This window comes from Salmo salar, chromosome ssa10 (assembly GCF_905237065.1).
Source record: "Salmo salar chromosome ssa10, Ssal_v3.1, whole genome shotgun sequence".
In the NCBI taxonomy this organism is placed as follows: domain Eukaryota; kingdom Metazoa; phylum Chordata; class Actinopteri; order Salmoniformes; family Salmonidae; genus Salmo; species Salmo salar.
Genome location: NC_059451.1, coordinates 60,491,862 through 60,516,479, shown reverse-complemented (window position 1 = coordinate 60,516,479; position 24,618 = coordinate 60,491,862). Strand labels below are relative to the sequence as shown.

At 45.4% G+C, this 24,618-nt stretch overlaps 2 protein-coding genes across 2 annotated transcripts in view; one reads left to right on the top strand and one right to left on the bottom strand.

Annotated features, from left to right (window-relative positions):
- Positions 1-14,860, bottom strand: part of LOC106560676 (protein unc-119 homolog A) — a 56,498-nt gene extending 41,638 nt beyond the window's left edge. Inside the window, exon 1 of the mRNA XM_014123782.2 lies at positions 14,263-14,860. Coding sequence (XP_013979257.1) covers positions 14,263-14,545 — 283 coding nt within the window. The 5' untranslated portion in view covers positions 14,546-14,860. The remainder of the gene's footprint in view (positions 1-14,262) is intronic.
- Positions 14,861-20,238: 5,378 nt separating this feature from the next.
- Positions 20,239-23,229, top strand: LOC106560675 (beta-crystallin A1-like). The gene is made up of 5 exons (XM_014123781.2): positions 20,239-20,420; positions 21,153-21,344; positions 21,598-21,739; positions 22,041-22,183; positions 22,591-23,229. Exons 2-5 carry the CDS (start codon positions 21,178-21,180, stop codon positions 22,736-22,738), a joined length of 600 nt encoding a protein of 199 aa, XP_013979256.1. The 5' UTR covers positions 20,239-20,420; positions 21,153-21,177; the 3' UTR covers positions 22,739-23,229.
- The last annotated feature ends 1,389 nt before the right edge of the window (positions 23,230-24,618 follow it).

The following is a 24,618-nucleotide window of genomic DNA, read 5'->3' as shown; positions in this document are numbered from 1 at the left end:
GAAGTACCGTTACCCTCTCCCATTGGTCCCGGCAGCCATCTAACAGCTCCGTGGTGCCCGGTTCTTTACTAAACTGGACCCACAGAGTGCATACAATTTCATCTGAATCCGGGAGGGGGATGAATGGAAGATTGCGTTTAGCACAGTGTCTGGCCACTACATGTACTTGGTGATGCCATTTGGCTTAGCCAACGCTCCGTCAGTGTTCCAGGCATTCGTTAATGAGGTGTTCAGGGACATGCTCCGGTGCCAGGTGGTTGTGTATCTTGATAACATCCTGGTATACTCGGCTACCCTGGAGGATCACATCTCTCACGTTCGAGCAGTCCTGGAACGCCTCCTTGCTAACCACCTGTTCGTCAAGGCTGAGAGGTGCCAATTTCATCAGAAGGCTGTTTCCTTCTTAGGCTACGAAATCAGCCTGCAGAGAGTGAGGATAACAAGAAGGTAGATGCGGTCAGGTCATGGCCAGTCCCAACCACCATAAAGGGGTTAGAACAGTTTTTTGGGTTTGCCAACTTCTCCTGCCGTTTTATCAGGAACTTGCGCTCCGTAGCCGCTCCTCTCACCTCTCTCCTCAGCCAAGGCCTTCCATCTCCCTAAGGGACGTCAACACCATAACACCACAGCTAGCTAGCCAACTTTACCAATCAGCAGTACTGTAGAAACTATATACATTACAACGGAACGATTTGACTAGTGTAATGTTAGCTAGCTACATAGTTGTCTTTGTATCAAGATAAAGGCGTAGTACAGAGTAACTATCGAGGTTAGCTAGCCAGCTACATTTTCTTACATAGTCAACAACGCACCCACTGCTAGCAAGCTAACCCTACCAGCTAGCTGTATCATTTTTAGTCAATAAGATTTTTGCAAAGTAAGCTTAACTTTCTGAACATTCGAGATGTGTAGTCCACCTGTGTAGCTAGCAGGACTGACTTTGTGTTAGCTAGCCAACGTTTAATTACTTCTGCGTTATGAACTAGACACGGACACGAATGATCCATTGGTAGCTTGTTGTTACCAAATATTGGTGCTAACCGTGTGTTATAGGATGCTAGCATGCTAGTTAGCTAGTTAGCTACGGCGTCATAGGACACGGTGCACTAGGTGGGTTTTCACGGAAGAATACTGTACCAAGTTATCTAGCGGAATAAACTAAGTTCGAGCCTATTCCTGGAAACATTGAACCAATGTAGTTCACATAAATTTTAATTTCTAGTGGTAGCTAGAAAAAAAGTTATATTTTAGCGTTTTAGCGTTTCAGTGAATTGTTAGTGAGGGAGGCCCTGCTCTCTCGCTTCCCCAGTTGTTTAGTTAATTTTCATGCCAATCTCCTTTGCATTAGCGTAGCCTCTCCTGTAGCCTATCAACTATGTGTCTGTTAATCCCTGTTCTCTCCTCTCTGCACAGGCCATACAAACGCTTCACATCGCGTGGCCGCTGCCACTCTAACCTGGTGGTCCCAGCGCGCAGGACCCACGTGGAGTTCCAGGTCTCCGGCAGCCTCTGAAACTGCCGGTCTGCGGCCAACAAGGCAGAGTTCATCTCAGCCTATGCTACCCTCCAGTCCCTCGACTTCTTGGCGCTGACGGAAACATGGATTACCACAGAAAACACTGCTACTCCTACTGCTCTCTCCTCGTCTGACCACGTGTTCTCGCACACCCCGAGAGCATCTGGTCAGCGGGGTGGTGGCACTGGAATCCTCATCTCTCCCAAGTGGACATTCTCTCTTTCTCCCCTGACCGATCTGTCTATCTCCTCATTTGAATTCCATGCTGTCACAATCACTAGCCCATTCAAGCTTAACATCCTTACCATTTATCGCCCTCCAGGTTCCCTTGGAGAGTTCATCAATGAGCTTGACGCCTTGATAAGTTCCTTTCCTGAGGATGGCTCACCCCTCACAGTTCTGGGTGACTTTAACCTCCCTATGTCTACCTTTGACTCATTTCTCTCTGCCTCCTTCTTTCCACTCCTCTCCTCTTTTGACCTCACCCTCTCACCGTCCCCCTCTACTCACAAGGCAGGAAATACGCTTGACCTCATCTTCACTAGATGCTGTTCTTCTACTAATCTCACTGCAACTCCCCTCCAAGTCTCCGATCACTACCTTTTATCCTTTTCCCTCTCGCTCTCCTCCAACACTACTCACTCTGCCCCTACTCAGATGGTATTGCGCCGTCGCAACCTTCGCTCTCTCTCTCCTGCTACTCTCTCCTCTTCCATCCTATCATCTCTTCCCTCTGCTCAATCCTTCTCCAACCAATCTCCTGATTCTGCCTCCTCAACCCTCCTCTCCTCCCTTTCTGCATCCTTTGACTCTCTATGTCCCCTATCCTCCCGACCGGCTCGGTCCTCCCCTCCTGCTCCGTGGCTTGACGACTCATTGCGAGCTCACAGAACAGGACTCCGGGCAGCCGAGCGGAAATGGAGGAAAACTAGCCTCCCTGCGGACCTGGCATCTTTTCACTCCCTCCTCTCTACGTTTTCCTCCTCTGTTTCTGCTGCTAAAGCCACTTTCTACCACTCTTACTTCCAAGCATCTGCCACTAACCCTAGGAAGCTCTTTGCCACCTTCTCCTCCCTCCTGAATCCTCATCCCCCTCCCCCCATCCTCCCTCTCTGCGGATGACTTCGTCAACCATTTTGAAAAGAAGGTCGACGACATCCGATCCTCGTTTGTTAAGTCAAACGACACCGCTGGTCCTGCTCACATTGCCCTACCCTATGCTTTGACCTCTTTCTCCCCTCTCTCTCCAGCTGAAATCTTGCGTCTTGTGACGGCCGGCCGCCCATCAACCTGCCCGCTTGACCCTATCCCCTCCTCTCTTCTCCACACCATTTCCGGAGACCTTCTCCCTTACCTCACCTCGCTCATCAACTCATCCTTGACCACTGGCTACGTCCCTTCCGTCTTCAAGAGAGCGAGATTTGCTTCCCTTTTCAAAAAACCTACACTCGATCCCTCCGATGTCAACAACTACAGACCAGTATCCCTTCTTTCTTTTCTCTCCAAAACTCTTGAACGTGCCGTCCTTGGCCAGCTCTCCTGCTATCTCTCTCAGAATGACCTTCTCGATCCAAATCAGTCAGGTTTCAAGGCTGGTCACTCAACTGAGACTGCTCTTCTCTGTGTCACGGAGGCTCTCCGCACTGCTAAAGCTAACTCTCTCTCCTCTGCTCTCATCCTTCTAGACCTATCTGCTGCCTTTGATACTGTGAACCATCAGATCCTCCTCTCCACCCTCTCCGAGTTGGGTATCTCCGGCGCGGCTCACTCTTGGATTGCGTCCTACCTGACAGGTCGCTCCTACCAGGTGGCGTGGCGAGAATCCGTCTCCGCACCACGTGCTCTCACCACTGGTGTCCCCCAGGGCTCAGTTCTAGGCCTTCTCCTATTTTCGCTATACACCAAGTCACTTGGCTCTGTCATATCCTCACATGGTCTCTCCTATCATTTCTACGCAGACGACACACAATTCATCTTCTCCTTTCCCCCTTCTGATAACCAGGTCGCGAATCGCATCTCTGCATGTCTGGCAGACATATCAGTGTGGATGACGGATCACCACCTCAAGCTGAACCTCGGCCAGATGGAGCTGCTTCCTCCCGGGGAAGGACTGCCCTTTCCATGATCTCGCCATCACGGTGGACAATTCCATTGTGTCCTCCTCCCAGAGTGCTAAGAGCCTCGGCGTGACCCTGGACAACACCCTGTCGTTCTCCGCTAACATCAAGGCGGTGACCCGATCCTGTAGGTTTATGCTATACAACATTCGCACGACCCTGCCTTACACAGGAAGCGGCGCAAGTCCTAATCCAGGCACTTGTCATCTCCCGTCTGGATTACTGCAACTCCCTGTTGGCGGGGCTCCCTGCCTGTGCCATTAAACCCCTACAACTCATCCAGAACGCCGCAGCCTGTCTGGTGTTCAACCTTCCCAAGTTCTCTCACGTCACCCCGCTCCTCCGCACACTCCACTGGCTTCCAGTTGAAGCTCGCATCTGCTACAAAACCATGGTGCTTGCCTACGGAGCTGTGAGGGGAATGGCACCTCTGTACCTTCAGGCTCTGATCAGGCCCTACACCCAAACAAGGGCACTGCGTTCATCCACCTCTGGCCTGCTGGCCCCCCTACCTCTGCGGAAGCACAGTTCCCGCTCAGCCCAGTCAAAACTGTTCGCTACTCTGGCACCCCAATGGTGGAATAAGCTCCCTCACGACGCCAGGACAGCGGAGTCAATCACCACCTTCCGTAGACACCTGAAACCCCACCTCTTTAAGGAATACCTGGGATAGGATATAGTAATCCTTCTAACCCCCCCCCCCCCAAAAAAAACGATATAGATGTACTATTGTAAAGTGGTTGTTCCACTGGGTATCATAAAGTGAATGCACCAATTTGTAAGTCGCTCTGGATAAGAGCGTCTGCTAAATGACGTAAATGTAAAATGTAAATGTAAAATGGACGTTTCACCTCCGCCCCATTGCTCAAACACCCAGATCCCACGATATCCTTTGCATTGGAGGTGGACATTTCAGAGGGGGGCATGGGGGCAGCTCTGTCTCAATGACAGGGTAATCCACAGAAATTGAGTCTGTGTGCATATTACTCTAAAAAACTGTCCCCTGCAGAGAGGAATTACGACATCGGTGATCGAGAGCTCCTGGCGGTGAGTAGTGGAGTAGTAGAGGAGTGGAGACACTGGCTGGAGGGTGCCAAGGAACCATTCGTCATCCTCACCGACCATCGGAACCTGAACAGCGAGGAGGCTAAATCTGTGCCAAGCAAGGTGGGCATTCGCCAGGCTTTGGAGAGGGAGCCCGCACCCACTAACTGTCCTCCCGAACGCATCTCCGTTCCCACGAGGATAAGGGATCAGCTGCTGACCTGGGCACACACAGCTGTCATCGCTGGACATCTAGGTATTTCTCGCACTACCAATCCATCTCTGAGAAGTACTGGTAGCCCACCTTGGCACATGACGTCACTCGCTACGTCAACTCCTGTTCCGTATGTGCCCAAAACAAATCCCCCCAGAACTCTCCAGCAGGGAAACTCCTTCCCGTGCCGCAGCATCCCTGGTCCCATCTATCCATTGACTTTGTTACTGATCTCCTCTCTGACTGGTTCACCACCATTTTGGTGGTTGTGGATAGACTTTCAAAATCCTGTTTAATCCCTCTTTCTGGTCTCCCTAGAGCTCTCCAGGTCGCTGAGGCACTATTCCAGCAGGTCTTCTGGCATTATGGCCTTCTGGAGGACATTGTCTACGACCGTGGCCCCCAGTTCACATCACGGGTATGGAGAGCCTTTATGGAGAAGCTCGGGGTCACGGTCAGCTTCACTTCCAGGTATAGGCCTCGAGGTATAGTCCAACGGGCAGGTGGAGAGGATGAACCAGGAGCTGGGGAGGTTCCTGAGGAGTCACTTTCAGGACTGGCAGGGAGAGTGGGCTCGATTCCTTCCATGGGCAGAACACGCCCAGAACTTGCCGCGTCACTCCTCCACTGGGTTGACCCCCTTCCAGTGTGTTCTGGGTTTTCAGCCGGCCCTGGCTCCGTGGACCCCGGGCCAGACCAAAGCTCCTGCGGTTGATGAGTGGTTCGGGTGCGCAGAAGAACTGTGGCGCGATGCTCACGTGAGACTCCAGCGTGCCATCAACTGTCAGAAGGAGCAGGAAGAATGCCACCACACTGCCCCCCCATGTACCACCCTGGGGATTGTCTGGCTCTCTACCAGGAACCTCCCACTCCGCCTGGCCAGCAAGAAGCTGAGCCCCCGGTTTGTGGGGTCATTGAAGTTTATCCGGAGGGTGAACGAGGTGACGTATAGGCTACAGATTCCCAGTGACTATTGTATCTCACCTTTTCATGTCTACCTTCTCAGGCCGGTGGTTCCTGGTCCCCTGATGCTGTCCCCCCTGGACATCGAGGGGGGGTCCGGCCTATGCCGCCAGATCTCTACTGGACTCCCGACATCTTGGGGGTTGGCTCCACTATCTGGTGGACTGGGAGGGGTATGGCCCAGAGGAGCGGTGTTGGGTTCAGGTGGAGGACATTCTGGATCCCAACACCATCTGTGATTGGTTATCAGGGTTATACTGATAACTCAAGCTTGGTTTCTAAACCATACCAAACCATCTTTGGTATAGTGTCACCATAATCTTTGGCTTGAGGAAGTGTGATAGTCATTAGGATATTTTAGTGATCAGCAGTAGACGTCCTCCCCAGCCGTCCTCCCCAGCTAAACAGTGCACTTGCACTTCAGATGTGTTTTAATACTATGGATGCAAAAGTGAACTTATATTTTCCAAACGTTTAGGTCAGTTCTATGCTGCTTTACAATCTATTAACGGCAAGGGTTACATTAAATAGGTGCAATATTTTTTACTTATGCATTTGGTAATATTCAATTAATACGCACACAAAACATTTGAACAAAAGCATTCACTGTGAAAGTTGATACATGTGCGCCCTATATATACAGTGAGGGAAAAAAGTATTTGATCCCCTGCTGATTTTGTACGTTTGCACAATGACAAAGAAATGATCAGTCTATAATTTTAATGGTAGGTTTATTTGAACAGTGAGAGACAGAATAACAACAAACAAATCCAGAAAAACGCATGTCAAAAATATTGTAAATTGATTTGCAAGGGGTCTGAATACTTTCCAAATGCACTATACCTAGTCATTGCACAACTGAATGCATTCAATCGAAATGTGTCTTCCGCATCTAACCCATCCCCTCATAATCAGAGAGGTGCAGGGAACTGCCTTAATCAACATCATCGGCTCCCAGGAGCAGCTGGTGTGGGGTTTAATTGCCTTGCTCTTGGGCAGAATGACAGCTCTTTACCTTGTCGGCTCAGGGATTCGATAAAGCAACCTTGTGGTTTCTCACATGACAATATACTGTCAAGCATATAGTTCTGTATTATGGTTTTGTATGAATGTGGCCTACTTCATAAGACATAGTCCACTTACAGTGGGGGGAAAAAAGTATTTGATCCCCTGCAGATTTTGTACGTTTGCCCACTGATAAAGAAAGGATCAGTCTATAATTTTAATGTTAGGTTTATTTGAACAGTGAGAGACAGAATAACAACATAAATATCCAGAAAAACGCATGTAAAAAATGTTATAAATTGATTTGCATTTTAATGAGGGAAGTAAGTATTGACCACCTCTCAATCAGAAAGATTTCTGGCTCCCAGGTGTCTTTTATACAGGTAACAAGCTGAGATTAGGAGCACACTCTTAAAGGGAGTGCTTCTAACCGCAGCTTGTTACCTGTAAAAAAGACACCTGTCCACAGAAGCAATCAATCAATCAGATTCCAAACTCTCCCCCATGGCCAAGACCAAAGAGCTCTCCAAGGATGTCAGGGACAAGATTGTAGACCTACACAAGGCTGGAATGGGCTACAAGACCATCGCCAAGCATCTTGGTGAGAAGGTGACAACATTTGGTGCGATTATTCGCAAATGGAAGAAACACAAAAGAACTGTCAATATCCCTCGGCCTGGGGCTCCATGTAAGATCTCACCTTGTGGGGTTGCAATGATCATGAGAACGGTGAGGAATCAGCCCAGAACTACACAGGAGGATTACGTCAATGATCTCAAGGCAACTGGGACCATAGTCACCAAGAAAACAATTGGCAACACACTACGCCGTGAAGGACTGAAATCCTGCAGCGCCCGCAAGGTCCCCCTGCTCAAGAATACATATACATCTGAAGTTTGCCAATGAACATCTGAATGATTCAGAGGACAACTGGTGAAAGTGTTGTGGTCAGATGAGACCAAAATGGAGCTCTTTGGCATCAACTCAACTCGCCGTGTTTGGAGGAGGAGGAATGCTGCCTATGACACCAAGAACACCATCTCCACCGTCAAACATGGAGGTGGAAACATTATGCTTTGGGGGTGTTTTTCTGCTAAGGGGACAGGACAACTTCACCGCATCAAAGGGACGATGGACGGGGCCATGTACCGTCAAATCTTGGGTGAGAACATCCTTCCCTCAGCCAGGGCATTGAAAATGGGTCGTGGATGGGTATTCCAGCATGACAATGACCCAACACTCACGGCCAAGGCAACAAAGGAGTGGCTCAAGAAGAAGCACATTAAGGTCCTGGAGTGGCCTAGCCAGTCTCCAGACCTTAATCCCATAGAAAATCTGTGGAGAGAGCTGAAGGTTTGAGTTGCCAAACGTCAGCCTCGAAACCTTAATGACTTGGAGAAGATCTGCAAAGAGGAGTGGGACAAAATCTCTCCTGAGATGTGTGCAAACCTGGTGGCCAACTACAAGAAACGTCTGACCTCTGTGATTGCCAACAAGGGTTTTGCCACCAAGTACTAAGTCATGTTTTGCAGAGGGGTCAAATACTTATTTCCCTCATTAAAATGCAAATCAATTTATAACATTTTTGACATGGATTTTTTTGTTGTTATTCTGTCTCTCACTGTTCAAATAAACCTACCATTAAAATTATAGACTGATCATTTCTTTGTAAGTGGGCAAACGTACAAAATAAGCAGGGGATCAAATACTTTTTTCCCCCACTGTATGTTAGTTACATGTTTTCAGGAGTAGCATTATAAGACTCGTTATGATTCATAGAGACCCTTTCGAAAGGGTCATAAATAGCACAGTTATACAGGTGTAACTATTATTATTACTATTGTGCTAGAAAACATTTCATAGGCTACTGGAATGATATTGCATATTGTTTATTCATGCTATTAAATATCAATGCATTACAGTGGGAAAGAGAGTTATGTTTACAAGTTATGAACGGTATAATTAATAAGGCCTAGGACATTATCTGTTGACATTTTGCTATGCTGAGCGCAATTGCAAATTCTTATCCTACTGTTTCATCATCTGCTCCCGCATTCTGTCTCTCCTCGACTTGGACCATCTATTCCAGTCCCTCTCTGCTGAACGTCGCCCCTATGCAACTCAAGCCTGGCCCAGGGGAGCACCTTGCACAGCCCGTCCTCGTCCTCCTTTTATCCGTAGATCATGTTCTTTCCCTCGGCTAGTCTGATGATGAGCAACACATTGTATAAATTGATTATCAATATGGGAAGCAAGCTACTAATAGACTTATGGTTTTTACATTTTATATGTAAATTGCAAGTAATAAAAATTAATTAGTGAAGTTATGAATGGGTGCTACTAATCCTGTAGCTTTATCAGTAGAATATTTGCATTAGCTACATAGCTACTATGTGGAGTATTTTCCTTTCTATTTATTTTTCAAATAATCCAGAGCCTTATTATGATAAGTTAGCTAGCTATGGCCAGAGAGCCATGTATTTCGTGTTTCTAAATATAGCTCTCTCTATATATATATATATATATATGGCTCTGGCTATAGCTAACTAGTTAGCCTAGCTCGACTAGCAAACAGTGATGTTATAAAATACATCAGTTTGTAAATCCCCGTTCATAAATGCACTATGTATAGCTTGTAAACCTTATTTGGTTGACATGTTGAAAATAATAGCAAGGGGCTGGAACTCAAATCGCTAGCGGGCTGGCCCACATGGGTCAAGCTTGCAGTATGTCACTAAAATGTGTGTAGATTCCCTGAATAGGAAAATGGTGCCACACAGTTACCAATCAACAGTCACTTTCAAACTAGGGATTTCATGGCTTATTAAGGTAAAACAGTAATTCTGCTCATAGATTACACATGTATGAACTACACATTGACACATCCAGCCTAAAGCGGGATGTTAAAAAAATCCTAATGTAGTTTAGCCCAATTTGCTAAAGTCCCGGAGCATGTCTTTAAAGGACAAGAACAGTGAACTGTCACAAACCAGCTCGAAGTCCGTAACAAAAAGGGAGACAATGTGGAGATAAGGAATAACAAAATATATTTATTAACTGAAGTAACCTAAATACAATTAACAATGGGGTGTGTAGTCAGTAATCAGTAGCGTAAGTGAGTGGTTGCGTACATACAGTGGGGAGAACAAGTATTTGATACACTGCCGATTTTGCAGGTTTTCCTACTTACAAAGTATGTAGAGGTCTGTAATTTTTTATCATAGGTACACTTCAACTGTGAGAGACGGAATCTAAAACAAAAATCCAGAAAATCACATCAAAAGCAATTGTATGATCTTTAAGTAATTAATTTGCATTTTATTGCATGACATAAGTATTTGATCACCTACGAACCAGTAAGAATTCCGGCTCTCACAGACCTGTTAGTTTTTCTTTAAGAAGCCCTCCTGTTCTCCACTCATAACCTGTATTAACTGCACCTGTTTGAACTCGTTACATGTATTAAAGACACCTGTCCACACACTCAATCAAACAGACTCCAACCTCTCCACAATGGCCAAGACCAGAGAGCTGTGTAAGGACATCAGGGATAAAATTGTAGACCTGCACAAGGCTGGGATGGGCTACAGGACAATAGGCAAGCAGCTTGTTGAGAAGGCAACAACTGTTGGCACAATTATTCGAAAATGGAAGAAGTTCAAGATGACGGTCAATCACCCTCGGTCTGGGGCTCCATGCAAGATCTCACCTCGTGGGGCATCAATGATCATGAGGAAGGTGAGGGATCAGCCTAGAACTACACGGCAGGACCTGGTCAATAACCTGAAGAAAGCTGGGACCACAGTCTCAAAGAAAACCATTAGTAACACACTACGCCGTCATGGATTAAAATCCTGCAGCGCACGCAAGGTCCCCCTGCTCAAGCCAGCGCATGTCCAGGCCCATCTGAAGTTTGCCAATGACCATCTGGATGAACCAGAGGAGGAATGGGAGAAGGTCATGTGGTCTGATGAGACAAAAATAGAGCTTTTTGGTCTAAACTCCACTTGCCGTGTTTGGAGGAAGGAGAAGGATGAGTACAACCCCAAGAACATCGTCCCAACCGTGAAGCATGGAGGTGGAAACATCATTCTTTGGGGATGCTTTTCTGCAAAGGGGACAGGACGACTGCACCGTATTGAGGGGAGGATGGATGGGGCCATGTATCGCGAGATCTTGGCCAACAACCTCCTTCCCTCAGTAAGAGCATTGAAGATGGGTCGTGTCTGGGTCTTCCAACATGACAACGACCCCAAACACACAGCCAGGGCAACTAAGGAGTGGCTCCGTAAGAAGCATCTCAAGGTCCTGGAGTGGCCTAGCCAGTCTCCAGCCCTGAACCCAATAGAAAATCTTTGGAGAGAGCTGAAAGTCCGTATTGCCCAGCGACAGCCCCGAAACCTGAAGGATCTGGAGAAGGTCTGTATGGAGGAGTGGGCCAAAATCCCTGCTGCAGTGTGTGCAAACCTGGTCAAGAACAACAGGAAACGTATGATCTCTTTAATTGTAAACCAAGGTTTCTGTACCAAATATGAAGTTCTGCTTTTCTGATGTATCAAATACTTATGTCATGCAATAAAATGCAAATGATTTACTTAAAAATCATACAATGTGATTTTCTGGATTTTTGTTTTAGATTCCGTCTATCACAGTTGAAGTGTACCTATGATAATAATTACAGACCTCTACATGCTTGGTAAGTAGGAAAACCTGCAAAATCGGCAGTGTATCAAATACTTGTTGTCCCCACTGTAGATGTGATAATGAGATGTGTTGAAAGGTGCCAAAGCAAACAGCCAAAAAGGCCACAAAAATCCCACAACCAAAATCCAACAGTGTGTCTGCATGGAGAGAGTCTCCTCAATGAATGGGGAAAAGGTGTATTTATCCCGGGTGTGTCCCATTTCGTTGAAGACCCTCCCAGCTCCGCCCACTGACATCCTATTAAGGAACACAAGAGCAAAGAGAAAGAATTCGGCAGACAGAGTGGGAGGGTCGTCACAGAACTAAATGAAAGTCACTGACTGTCAGACTCCTGTCTTGTCCATTGTGTGCTCTGTTAGAACTCAATAAACTCACACACAAACACTGACTATAAGGCGTCCTTCTCCTCTCTCTCTGTCTCCCTCTTTCTCTCTGACTGGAAGAAATGGTGTCAGCCTCTGAAAGAGTGTGATCCCTTTGTTCTTCAGGGGACAGAGGAAACAAGGCCAACAGACAGGCAGACAGCGAATGAGCCAGCTAGCAAGCCAACGAGGCAGGCAGACAGACAGCCAGGCGGACGAATGGACAGACAGAGAGACAGACTCTCCCTCCTGACACAGAGAGGACTGTCTCTGTGTGTGTGTTCCTGTTAGGCCACAGAGAGATAGGCTGCTGTAACCATGGAGAGATTTTCCAAGATGCTGCAGCCATCCAAGCATGACTCCCCTCTCGTCCCGACACTCCGAGTTGGAGCTTGTCCCGGCCTCGGAGTTGGGCTCATTAGGGTATTCCCAGCTGGACATTGTTCAACACTACTCTTGTTCTGTTTCTATGGCAGTAGCACTGTATAAGAAAGGGTTCTCGACTTGTCCATCTAGAAGGATCCTTCCAGGTAGAACATTTTCATCTAACAAAGAACCATTTCTTTCATAGAGAAGATTGTTCTGAAGAAGTTCTGGATTAAAAAAGGTTCCATGAGGAACTCTCATCCCTGTAGTGCAGAGGAAGAATCCTAATTTATAAGTGTATGGCTGGAGGTCAGCATGCTACACAGAATAACAGAAGCTGCTCCAGTTTCAACTGTTCAGCCTGCGGCTACGGAACCCTGACCTGTTCACCGGACGTGCTACGTGTCCCAGACCTGCTGTTTTTAACTCTCTAGAGACAGCAGGAGCGGTAGAAATATTCTGAATGATCAGCTATGAAAAGCCAACTGACATTTACTCCTGAGGTGCTGACCTGTTGCACCCTCGACAACTACTGTGATTATTATTATTTGATCCTGCTGGTCATTTATGAACATTTGAACATCTTGGCCATGTTCTGTTATAATCTCCACCCGGCACAGCCAGAAGAGGACTGGCCAACCCCTCATAGCCTGGTTCCTCTCTAGGTTTCTCACTAGGTTCTGGCCTTTCTAGGGAGTTTTCCTAGCCACCGTGCTTCTACACCTGCATTGCTTTCTGTTTGGGGTTTTAGGCTGGGTTTCTGTACAGCACTTTGAGACATCAGCTGATGTAAGAAGGGCTTTATAAATACATTTGATTTGATTAAGTAAAACAACAACCAGCATTTTATAGGCTAAGTGTGAGGGGAGGGAGGGTGTTTGGATGGGCATCAAATGGCACCCTATTCCCTACATATATAAGGAACAGGGTGCCATTTGGGACGTCACCTGTTGTGTAAGAAGGTATTACTTAAAATAGTTAAGTGCCCTACTGGCCACCTGTTACTTAACTTCCTGCACACGGAGGTTAGTGGGGTTAGGGCATCAGAGATGGATAGATATAGCTGCTAAACCATTCTCTCTCTCTCTCTCCACAGTGCATTGGAAAAGTATTCAGAAACCTTGACCTTTTCCACAGGAGTCACTACAGCGTGATGGGACAAGGACATCCCGGCCAGCCAAACTTTCCACTAACTTAGACGACGCTGGGCCAATTGTGGGTGGCCTCATTGGTCTCCCGGTAGCAACGCAGTTTGCACTGCGATGCAGTGTCTTAGACCGCTGCACCACTCGGGAGGCTCCATCCACACAGTTTTTAATGCTTATCAATTGCCTTGCACAAAGTATCAAAATACTGAAATACTACACAGGACTCTTAAAGAATTTCATTTAAATGTTAATTGTATTTTTGGATCACAGAAACAAAGAGAAAATATGGCCAAATAAATAATGAAATGCTAATTACATAAAGCAGCCCGTATAATCATCTGCCAGAGAGTAGCTCAATCGGCCTGAGCCTCAAGTAATACATTTGGGCCAGATAACTCACACCTGAATCAGCCCGAGCTCAATCCCCGCATCCTAGCCATAAGTAATACTGCCGAAGGCGGCCCAGACTCGGGCCACATGACATCGGCCGAGTCTGACTCTCAGCTGAGTGCCCCGACTCTCAGCTGGAATCGGCCCAGATCCATTGTGCTAGCTGGGCAGTTTTCCGTAAAATTCAGCTGACAATGTATTATTAACCAGAGAAGATGGAATGTGGTTACATTGTTGCAATGAATGCATGAACATTGTGGAAGAGAAGGAAACTGTTTAATAAAAGAAACACCCTCTCTGCAACACTTTGCTTAGGCCCCTTCACACTTCATTCACTAAATGAATGGGGTTTTATGCGTGTCTTATTATTAGGCTACCCAAAGCAGCCAGTCAATCGGTAAGCCTAGTGTGGTATATGGACTATCGAACTTACTCTCGGTGATCTTCTGCAAGCCCAATACGTCCTCGGGAGTGATCGCCGTGTTCCCGAGCAGTTCCTCTTCCGTGGTCGCTGGGACCCCCACACCCGTTGAGTTGCAGCCTTTTTTTACTTTCATTGCTGCTGTTGGGCTTTGGTTCGCGTTCAGGCTAGCCTGGCTGTTGATGTTGTTACTGCTGTTTACTCCGGTATCAGCAACTGCCAGGATTATTACCTGTGGACTTCTTAGCGCTTGACGGTCCCGGCTGTTGCGTCTGCTGCTGCAAGAATAGCTCATTCTCTGTCTCTCCTCCCCCTTCTCCTAGCCCGTGCCTGCAAGATACAAAACGGTCGTCCTCCCTCCCTCCCTCTCCAAAGGCTACAGCTGCTGTCTGTAGTTGCTTGGTGCTTAATTCAAAGCCCTTCTTCTTTCTGAGTTGAAGTCTGCTGTCTGCAGGAGATGATACTGCTATAGAGTTGCTCTCTCTCTTCCTAACATCGAACAAATCCACCAACAGCGCACTGTATCCTGACTGAAACAGTCTCTGGTGGAGTCGTCTGCGGGCTTGCAGCTGCCTCGTAAAGATTGCAAGGCAAAGTGAGCATTGTGCCTTTTCGTCGTAATTGGAAAAAGGGAAGTGGCACTGGTTGAGATCCAAATGCCCAAACTGCATCTTCTCCACTAACATGTTACATTTAAAAACAATGCAAGGTTTTAGACATCTGATATAATATTTTATTTGATCCCTATTGGGCGCTACCCCTATCTCTCAATTATGTATGGTCCGTTTGGATGTCACTCCAAAAATGTTTTGCCATGTCAGCTGAAATGATACTGGCTGCTGATTTCCATCAAGAGAAGTCAATTAGGCCTATTGGTTTGTCAGAGGACCAAACAGATATATTAATCATGTGGGGTAGGCCTATAAACCTATATAGCCTAAATTTCTCCATATTGTTTCATCATTTGCAGCAGGTGCATTAGGAAGTACAATTGAGTAATAGGTCAGAACCACAACACTGAATGCCTTAGCAGTATTTAATTTGTCTCTCTAGACATACTGGTTACCACACACAATGTACCAATATTCCAGCTTGCCTAGGTAGCAGGTAGCAGGCATAAAAAGATGCCTAAACTGAGTCCCCACTTCCATTTTTCAGGGGAAATGGAAGTTAGGTTGAAAATACTGTACCCTTGAGAACCAGAAACATCCACTTTCTGCCGACTCTGTGGAGAGTGGGTTTGACTTTCCGAGACTAATATTTACCACAGCCTATCAGTACCCTACCCTGTACTGACCAGACCATGTAGTGTCACTGGACTAGACGGCAGTCTATACATCATTTGGGGTTATTTCCTATATGGTCATAGGTTGCGTATTTAAAAAAGTGGCCTTCTCTCCTTGCCTCTGCAATAAAGCAAATGCCAAAGGTTTGCAAAAGGTTTGCATTCACCTGGCTGGCCTGTTCTTTCAGATCGGTGAGAAGGTAGGTGCATGTGGAGATGGCAACTTTAGGTTATTAAAATGTGCCATATGGTAAAACGGACTGCCAATATGCCAATGGCATTGTATGCCATTGCCAATATGGCCAATGGCATACAGTCTAGTCCATGAGATTTCCAGTGAATATCCCAGACATTCTGGAAAGTCAAACAGATTCTGGAATGTCACAGCTGTTCCAAAATGTCACAGCAGTTCTACAAGTTCATCCATAAGGAAATGCTGCATCCTACAGGCCTCTACTGCAGAACCAGTCACAGTGGACATTTCAGGATGGGTTTGTTATGGTTTGGTTTGTCATCAAGGCTGAAAAGGAGCATTTTCACATTTTTCCTGAAGTCCATTTGTAAAAAATACATTGCTGAGTTTGTTTACTAGAATACATTTTCATAAAAGGTGCAATAACGGAAAGAGAACACCGCAAAAGAAAAGGGCGGACTCTATGATTGTGGAGAATTATTAGCAGTCTTTTCTTTGTGGATTATGTTTAGCTTTTTCACCCACCAAAAAATGTTTGCAGCACTGAAGAATCGGTTCATCCAAAACAAACAGCAACCTGTGTACATTTTCATCTGATAAGGTGATTATGTTTCTTAGCACAGGTCTAAGGCGTGAGTGTGTCTGTCCGCCTGCGTGTTTGTTGAATGGCCGATGTCTGTATACGGTAGAGTATATATGGTCACAGAGAGCTCCTCCCATAGGCTTGCTGACAGTGCTTGTCTCTTTGTCACTTCTAGGCTGCTGCTAACATCAGCAGAAACACTCACAGACACACACACACAGAGGAATACATGCTAAGGGTGTCACACGGACGCACGCACACACGCACACACAGACACACACACACATACATTGATATGCTCTAACGGTCATCGTAAGGAGCGGACCAAAATGCAGCGGGTATATTTATCATCTTCTTTATTTTATTAAAGAAAAACACTTAAACAAAACAAAGTAAGGTGCACAGACTATACCGGAAACAACCATCCACAAACACAAGTGAAAACACACACAACTAAATATGGCCTCCAATCAGAGATAACAACAACCAGCTGCCTCTAATTGGAGGTCATTGACAAAACTAACATAGAAATAGACAAGCTAGATAAACACATAGAAATAGATCATCTAGAACATAAACCAAAAACCCCGAAACACACAAACCAAACACCCCCTGCCACGCCCTGACCAAACTACAATAACAAATAACCCCTTTTACTGGTCAGGACGTGACATATGCTTTATACACATACTAGCAACAAAGCCGCTGCACACCAAAACATCCAAAACATATGCATAGACCAACATTCACTGAGAAACACACACACACAAACACACACACACAGAGGTCTGGGCAATGTGCTGACCTCAGTAAGCTGTTCCCAACGTGTTCATTGTTTGGTGAGAGGAGTGGATGGATGGATGCTGTAGCCTCTGTTAGATGTTAAGCATTCTACAGTCCCACCAGTCTCTCGCTATACTGTTTTGTCCCATCTCTGCTTGTTTGCTTTAGCAGCACAATGACATACAGGGGAGAGAGGCATAGCGCCATAGAGATTTAGAATAGGCTATAGCATTTTACTTTAGCTCTGTCCTGTCTAATCTCCCATTGTACCAGACAGAGCGTGCCTGCTTTGCCTTAAGTATGGATGTACAGTTCACTACACCGTACTGTACATGGAAATAATGACAGCGCCACAATTCATGTTCATTTAGGTTGATTGTAAAAAAGAAAAGGAAAAAGGAGGTGAAATGGAAAATTGCTCTGCCTCCAGCATATTGGTAAATGCATGCTTTACTAGAAACTAGTCCAAGACACAGTTTGTCACTGCTTTCAGCATATCAGTGCATTTACTTAGGACAGACAAGTGTACATACACAAGCATATAGACACAAACAAAATAAATCTAGGAAGAATCTTGAATACAACTAAAATGTTGATGGCTAATGTAAATAATTAGCTACATACTTAACTATACACTACTTTAGAACACAAACAAATGAACAATGGCTATGTGAACAGTGAGTAACGTTGACAAACAACTCTTCTGCATCTCATCCAAAAACTGCAACATTCTCCAGAGAAGAACAAATCTATTTTTCTCTCTGTATCCATGGAAACAAGAGCTCTTCTTTTTCTCTCTGTATCCATGGCAAGAAGAGCTCTTCTTTTTCTCTCTGTATCCATGGCAACAAGAGCTCTTCTTTTTCCCTCTGTATCCATGGCAAGAAGTGCTCTTATTTTTCTCTCTGTCTCCATGGCAACAAGAGCTCTTCTTTTTCTCTCTGTCTCCATGGCAACAAGAGCTCCTCTTTTTCTCTCAGTATCCATGGCAACAAGAGCTCTTCTTTTTCTCTCTGTATCCATGGCAAGAAGAGCTCTTCCTTTTCGCTCTGTATCCATGGCAAGAAGAGCTCTTCTTTTCTCTCTCTGTATCCATGGCAACAAGAGCTCTTCTTTTTCTCTCTGTCTCCATGGCAAGAAGAGCTCTTCTTTTTCACTCTGTATCCATGGCAACAAGAGCTCTTCTTTTTATTTCTGTATCCATGGCAACAAGAGATCTTATTTTTTTCTTCTGTATCCATGGCAACAAGAGCTCTTCTTTTTCTTTCTGCATCCATGGCAACAAGAGCTCTTATTTTTCTCTCTGTATCCATGGCAACAAGAGCTCTTCCTTTTCCTCTGTATCCATGGCAAGAAGAGCTCTTCTTTTTCTGTCTGTATCCATGGCAACAAGAGCTCTTCTTTTTCGCTCTGTATCCATGGCAACAAGAGATCTTTTTTTCTTCTGTATCCATGGCAACAAGAGCTCTTCTTTTTCTCTCTGTATCCATGGCAACAAGAGATCTTCTTTTTTCTGTATCCATGGCAACAAGAGCTCTTCTTTTTCTCTCTGCATCCATGGCAACAAGAGCGCTTCTTTTTCTCTCTGTATCAATGGCAACACAAGATCTTCTTTTTCTCTCTGCATCCATGGCAACAAGAGCTCTTCTTTTTCTCTCTGTATCCATGGCAACAAGAGATCTTCTTTTTCTCACTGTATCCATGGCAACAAGAGCTCTTCTTTTTCCCTCTGTATTCATGGCAACAAGAGATCTTCTTTTTCTAACTGTATCCATGGCAACAAGATCTCTTATTTTTCGCTCTGTATCCATGGCAACAAGAGCTCTTATTTTTCACTCTGTATCCATGGCAACAAGAGCTCTTCTTTTTCTCTCTGTATCCATGGCAACAAGCGCTCTTCTTTTTCTCTCTGTATCCATGGCAACAAGAGCTCTTATTTTTCACTCTGTATCCTTGGCAACAAGAGCTCTTCTTTTTCTCTCTCTTTCTCTTTTTTTCTTTCTCGCTCTTTTATACCACCCCCACATCTGATATTTTATTAAATCATGGTCCATTCACACTAGAGATCAGAAATAACCAGCCAGTACTAATAAACTGTACCAGACTTTACCAGTGCAAAGATCTACCCAACTACCACTCTATCCTCCATGGCAGAGACCAGGGTTATATTGCCCCCTCATTACCCCCCTGGCATTGTACCACTGCCCCCTCATCCTAACAAATGTCCTTCTACTATTCCCAAAATGCTGATCAGTTATGTCATTCACAAATGACCCATAACGTGTATTTTTGACCAACACTGTTACACTGAGCTAAAAATGCATAGTAAGTAAAGTTACATTACACTGTTATCATAATAAAGAGTTAGTGGTATACTTAAGCAATAAGGCATGAGGGGGTGTGGTATATGGCCAATATAGCACAGCTAAGGGCTGTTCTTACACACGACGCAACGCGAAGTGCCTGGATACAGCCCTTAGCCGTGGTATATTGGTCAATATACCACAAACCCCCAAGGTGCTTTATTGCTTTTATAAACTGGTTACCAATGTAATTAGTAAAAGATAAATGTTTTGTCATACCCGTGGTATACGGTCTGATATACCATGGCTGTCAGCCAATCAGCATTCAGGGCTCGAACCACCCAGTTTATAATGACCAATATACCAAGGGCTGTTCTAATGCACGACGCAAAGTCTTTTGCTATTATAAATTGGTTACCAACATCAGTAGAACAGTAAACAAGTATTATTTGTTTCATACCCATGGTCTATTATCTGATATACACACAGTTGAAATGCTGTTTCAATCAATCAGCATCCAGGACCCAAACTACCCAGTTAGTAATATTATTTCATACACTGAGTATACCAAACATTAGCAACATCTTCCTAATATTGAGTTGCCCCCCCTCCCCCCATCTGTATCTACAGTGGTCTGACTTTATGTGTCTGTAAGTCTGTGCTCCTGTGTCTCTGTGAGCAAATGTGTGTGTGTGTGTGTGTGTGTGTGTGTGTGTGTGTGTGTGCATGTCCATTTACTGAATACACAATTAATCCATATATGAACACTCTAAGGTATAAAGACCTGCCTTAATTATTTCTGTGTGTGTCTGCGTACGCCCATGTATGCATATGTATGTGTGTTAACCCCATCTCAGGCAGGTTCAGGCTTAGTAACAATGGATCCCAAAGCAAAGTGCTGACAGTGAATCGGGTGTGGCCGACCCCCTAGCCCCAGGCCCCGGGGTGTATATATACCCACACACACACCTCTCTGGCAGACCAGTCAGTGGAACCCTGTGACAGACACAGCTTACGTTTTAGGTAGGTCTGCTAGCACATTGCTTCATGTTTATCTAACAGACTTAATTTAGTCCTGTCTGTTTGGATAGGTCTGATCTGATGGGTCTTGACATAGCATAGCCGGCCCATAGACTTCTATTTGTCTGTGTGATAGAGCTTCGCAGGGCTGTTAGAACGGGACTACAGGGTAGTGTTTCCCAAATTATGTATCTGGAAACAGTGGTGGGGGGTGACTGGGAGGTCTCACGGAAGACCTGTTAGAATTAAGATACATTTTGTTTTGTCTTATTTGGAGGATTACAATGCTATTATTTGAAAGGCTTCAGTTTAAGTGGATCATGGTATAAAATAGTCTGAGAACCATTGAGGCTCTGATGACAGGGAGCTTCAGTGGAGAGGTATAAATGACTGGTCATCATGCATAGATCACTCTGTTTATTTAAAAGAGCTGGTCAGGCATCTGTCTAAGGCTTTACCTCATGATTCAATGAACTGTATTGTTCTGTAGCTACAGGTCAGGGGACCAGAGGATATGGGTCATTCACTGCGAGCTTCAAGACATTCTTGATAAAAATATATTTTATCAAGAATTAACTGAATTATTTATATGTATATCAGACTATTTCCGTGAGAGCTTCTATGTTTTTATACAGTGATGATTGTCTATGTGCAGAGACATGCTTGGAGAAGAATGTCAGTATGGATGATTGCATGTTTATTTGTTCTAACTCCCTCCCTCCTCTCTCTCTCCAGGTCAGCACTGAGGCAGAAGGACATAATGGCTCTGACCAACCCTATGAATACCATGCCCATGGGCCCATGGAAGATTACTGTGTACGACCAGGAGTACTTCCAGGGAAAACGTATGGAGTTCACCGCCTGCTGCCAAAACATCATGGAGTGTGGCATGGAGAACATCCGATCCCTGAAGGTTGAGTGTGGAGCGTAAGTAGTCCCAAAACTTTTTACATTGGGCACTAACTAATCACTCTCTCTCCTTATTCATCTCTTCTTTCAATTCTCCTTCCATCCATCACTGTCTTTCTTTCCTTGATTTCAATCTCACTATCTCCCTTTCTTATCTCTTTACCTCTCTCTCCCTACCTTCCTTTGTCTCCCTACATCGCCCTCTCTCTCAATCCATCTCCCTCCATCACTATCTCCCTCTTTCCATCTCCCTTTCTCTCCCTCCCTCTAGTTGGGTGGGTTATGAGCACTCCAGTTTCTGTGGCCAGCAGTTTGTCCTGGAGAAGGGAGACTACCCCCGTTTCGAGGCCTACAGCGGCAGCAACTCCTACCGCATTGAGAGGATGATCTCCTTCAGACCCATCTGCTCCGCTGTGAGTCACTCCACATTATCAACAGTATCTACAATACATCAAATCACACTGCAATATCTTTACTTTATTACATAATGAACATGACATATTACCATGCCTATGTTACCAGATTATATTTACATTGCATAACATTGTATAACCTTATGATACATTCAATTATCAATAACAATATATGAAATACTATAAGAATGTAAACTGTGTGTTAAAATGTCTCTCCTTTTCATCCCATCATCTCTCTATCGCTCATCGCTCTCACCATCCCTCCTTTCTCTATCTATCTCCCTCTCTCCATCTCTATCAGAGCCACAAGGAGTCCCGCATAACCATCTATGAGAAGGAGAACATGACTGGTCGCCAGTTTGAGATGTGTGATGACTACCCCTCCCTGCAGGCCATGGGCTGGTTCAACAATGAGGTTGGATCCATGCACATCCAGAGCGGAGCGTAAGTACTAATTCCATGACAGGGACACTGCCACTTCACACTAAATATACTACCACTGCTGCTTCTGTACACAATTGCCACCGACTACTACTACTCTACTACTACTTGTACTACCACTACTTGTACACTACCGACACAGACCAATATCTAGTGCTAATAATGATTGCTTCTACAACTCGTGCTACTACTACTGTACATTTCTAGCACAGACCAATCTTTACTCTATAATTGCAAATCTGAAGCTGCTACTCCAGTACTATACTACTGTAGTGATATTTGCACTTATATTGCCTGCATTATGCTGTCCTATTGCCAAGTTGATCCTCACCCTCATTTCCATTGGCCCACTGTGACTCACCTCACAGTAACAGTGTATCTGATTGGCCTGCTCTCTTCTCTCCCTGTAGCTTCGTGTGCTACCAGTTCCCCGGCTACCGTGGCCACCAGTACGTCATGGAGTGTGACTGCCACGGAGGAGAGTATAAGTGCTACCGTGAGTTTGGCTCCCACGCCCAGACCCCTCAGATCCAGTCCATCAGGAGGATTCAGCACTGAGCAGGAACTGCTTTCATCCCTCCTCTTCTACTCCTCCTCTCCTTCTTCTTCCTACTGTTCTACTTCCTACTCCTCTTCCCACTCTTCTCTCCCCTCTCCTACACCTCCTCTCCCTTGCCCCTCCCAGTTCCACTAATCAGGCTAGTCCTGGCAGGATTGTGGGCCAGGCCTCAGGTGCTTACTGGCGACGTTACATGTTCATGGCACAAAAAAAACCTGACAAAAAACAAAGACCAAATTGAAAGAAAGACAGATAGAGTGAATAACAGAACTGAGAGAAACAGTAACATGAAAGAATACATCCGCGACTCCTCCCAGAGGCTGGTCGCAGAACTACGAAAACACCTCCGAACCTTTTGCTCTTCTTCATCCACATCATCATCAGCTTATTTTTCTTCATCATCACCATCATCATCACTATTGCCTGTCACTGTGGTTGTCATGGTAAACATTGTATGAGATTGATGAATAAAGAGATCGAGCAAAAGAAAGCGAGAGACAAGACAATGACTGGCATGTAACTCACACTGTGTTCGTCCTGTCCCTACCTCACACGCAAGCACGCACGCACGCACACACACACACACACACACACACACACACACACACACACATATTGGGGAGAGGGGGGGGTACAGATGAGGCTTGGCTTGGGAATATTGTACTGCATAGTGTCTTGGTTGAAAGTGGTGGAGCATAAGGATTTATGAGGGGGGCGTGGCAGGAGGTAATGCAATTTGATTATAAAATGTTATAACTGTGGGGTCACCATGTTATGATTACTTTGATCCGAACATGCTCTGATCTTTTTATTTTTTTAATCCACTTTGGCTATATATAAGTCACAAAACTTAAGGTTATTTGTTCAGACATGTCTGAGTGAAACAAGATATACCCAGTCAAACAGCCATGGAGCTGGGTCAAGTACCCAACATGTAGATTAAAACACCCGAGAAATCTATCAACGGGTCTAGTCTACTAAGGGTCCATCCGGATAATGAAGACGCAATGATTATGTCAGCGCCCAAGAAACCAATGCCTAGTTTGACATAAATTCTTCAACTGCAGTGAGGGAAAAAAGTATGTCAAAAATGTTATACATTTATTTGCATTTTAATGGGGGAAATAAGTATTTGACCCCTCTGCAAAACATGACTTAGTACTTGGTGGCAAAACCCTTGTTGGCAATCACAGAGGTCAGACGTTTCTTGTAGTTGGCCACCAGGTTTGCACACATCTCAGGAGGGATTTTGTCCCACTCCTCTTTGCAGATCTTCTCCAAGTCATTAAGGTTTCGAGGCTGACGTTTGGCAACTCAAACCTTCAGCTCCCTCCACAGATATTCTATGGGATTAAGGTCTGGAGACTGGCTAGGCCACTCCAGGACCTTAATGTGCTTCTTCTTGAGCCACTCCTTTGTTGCATTGGCAGTCTGTTTTGGGTCATTGTTATGCTGGAATACCCATCCACAACCCATTTTCAATGCCCTGGCTGAGGGAAGGAGGTTCTCACCCAAGATTTGACGGTACATGGCCCCGTCCATCGTCCCTTTGATGCGGTAAAGTTGTCCTGTCCCCTTAGCAGAAAAACACCCCCAAAGCATAATGTTTCCACCTTCATGTTTGATGGTGGGGATGGTGTTCTTGAGGTCATAGGCAGCATTCCTCCTCCTCCAAACACGGCGAGTTGACTTGATGCCAAAGAGCTCCATTTTGGTCTCATCTGACCATAACACTTTCACCCAGTTGTCCTCTGAATCATTCAGATGTTCATTGGCAAACTTCAGACGGGCATGTATATGTGCTTTCTTGCGGGCGCAGCAGGATTTCAGTCCTTCACGGCATAGTGTGTTACCAATTGTTTTCTTGGTGACTATGGTC

Bases quoted from the DNA above. Each gene is read 5' to 3' on its own strand.
- LOC106560675 (XM_014123781.2), top strand. From the start codon at position 21,178: ATGGCTCTGACCAACCCTATGAATACCATGCCCATGGGCCCATGGAAG. The intron at 21,345-21,597 runs GTAAGTAGTCCC...CCCTCCCTCTAG, and splicing joins CTGAAGGTTGAGTGTGGAGC to TTGGGTGGGTTATGAGCACT. The intron at 21,740-22,040 runs GTGAGTCACTCC...CATCTCTATCAG, and splicing joins TCAGACCCATCTGCTCCGCT to AGCCACAAGGAGTCCCGCAT.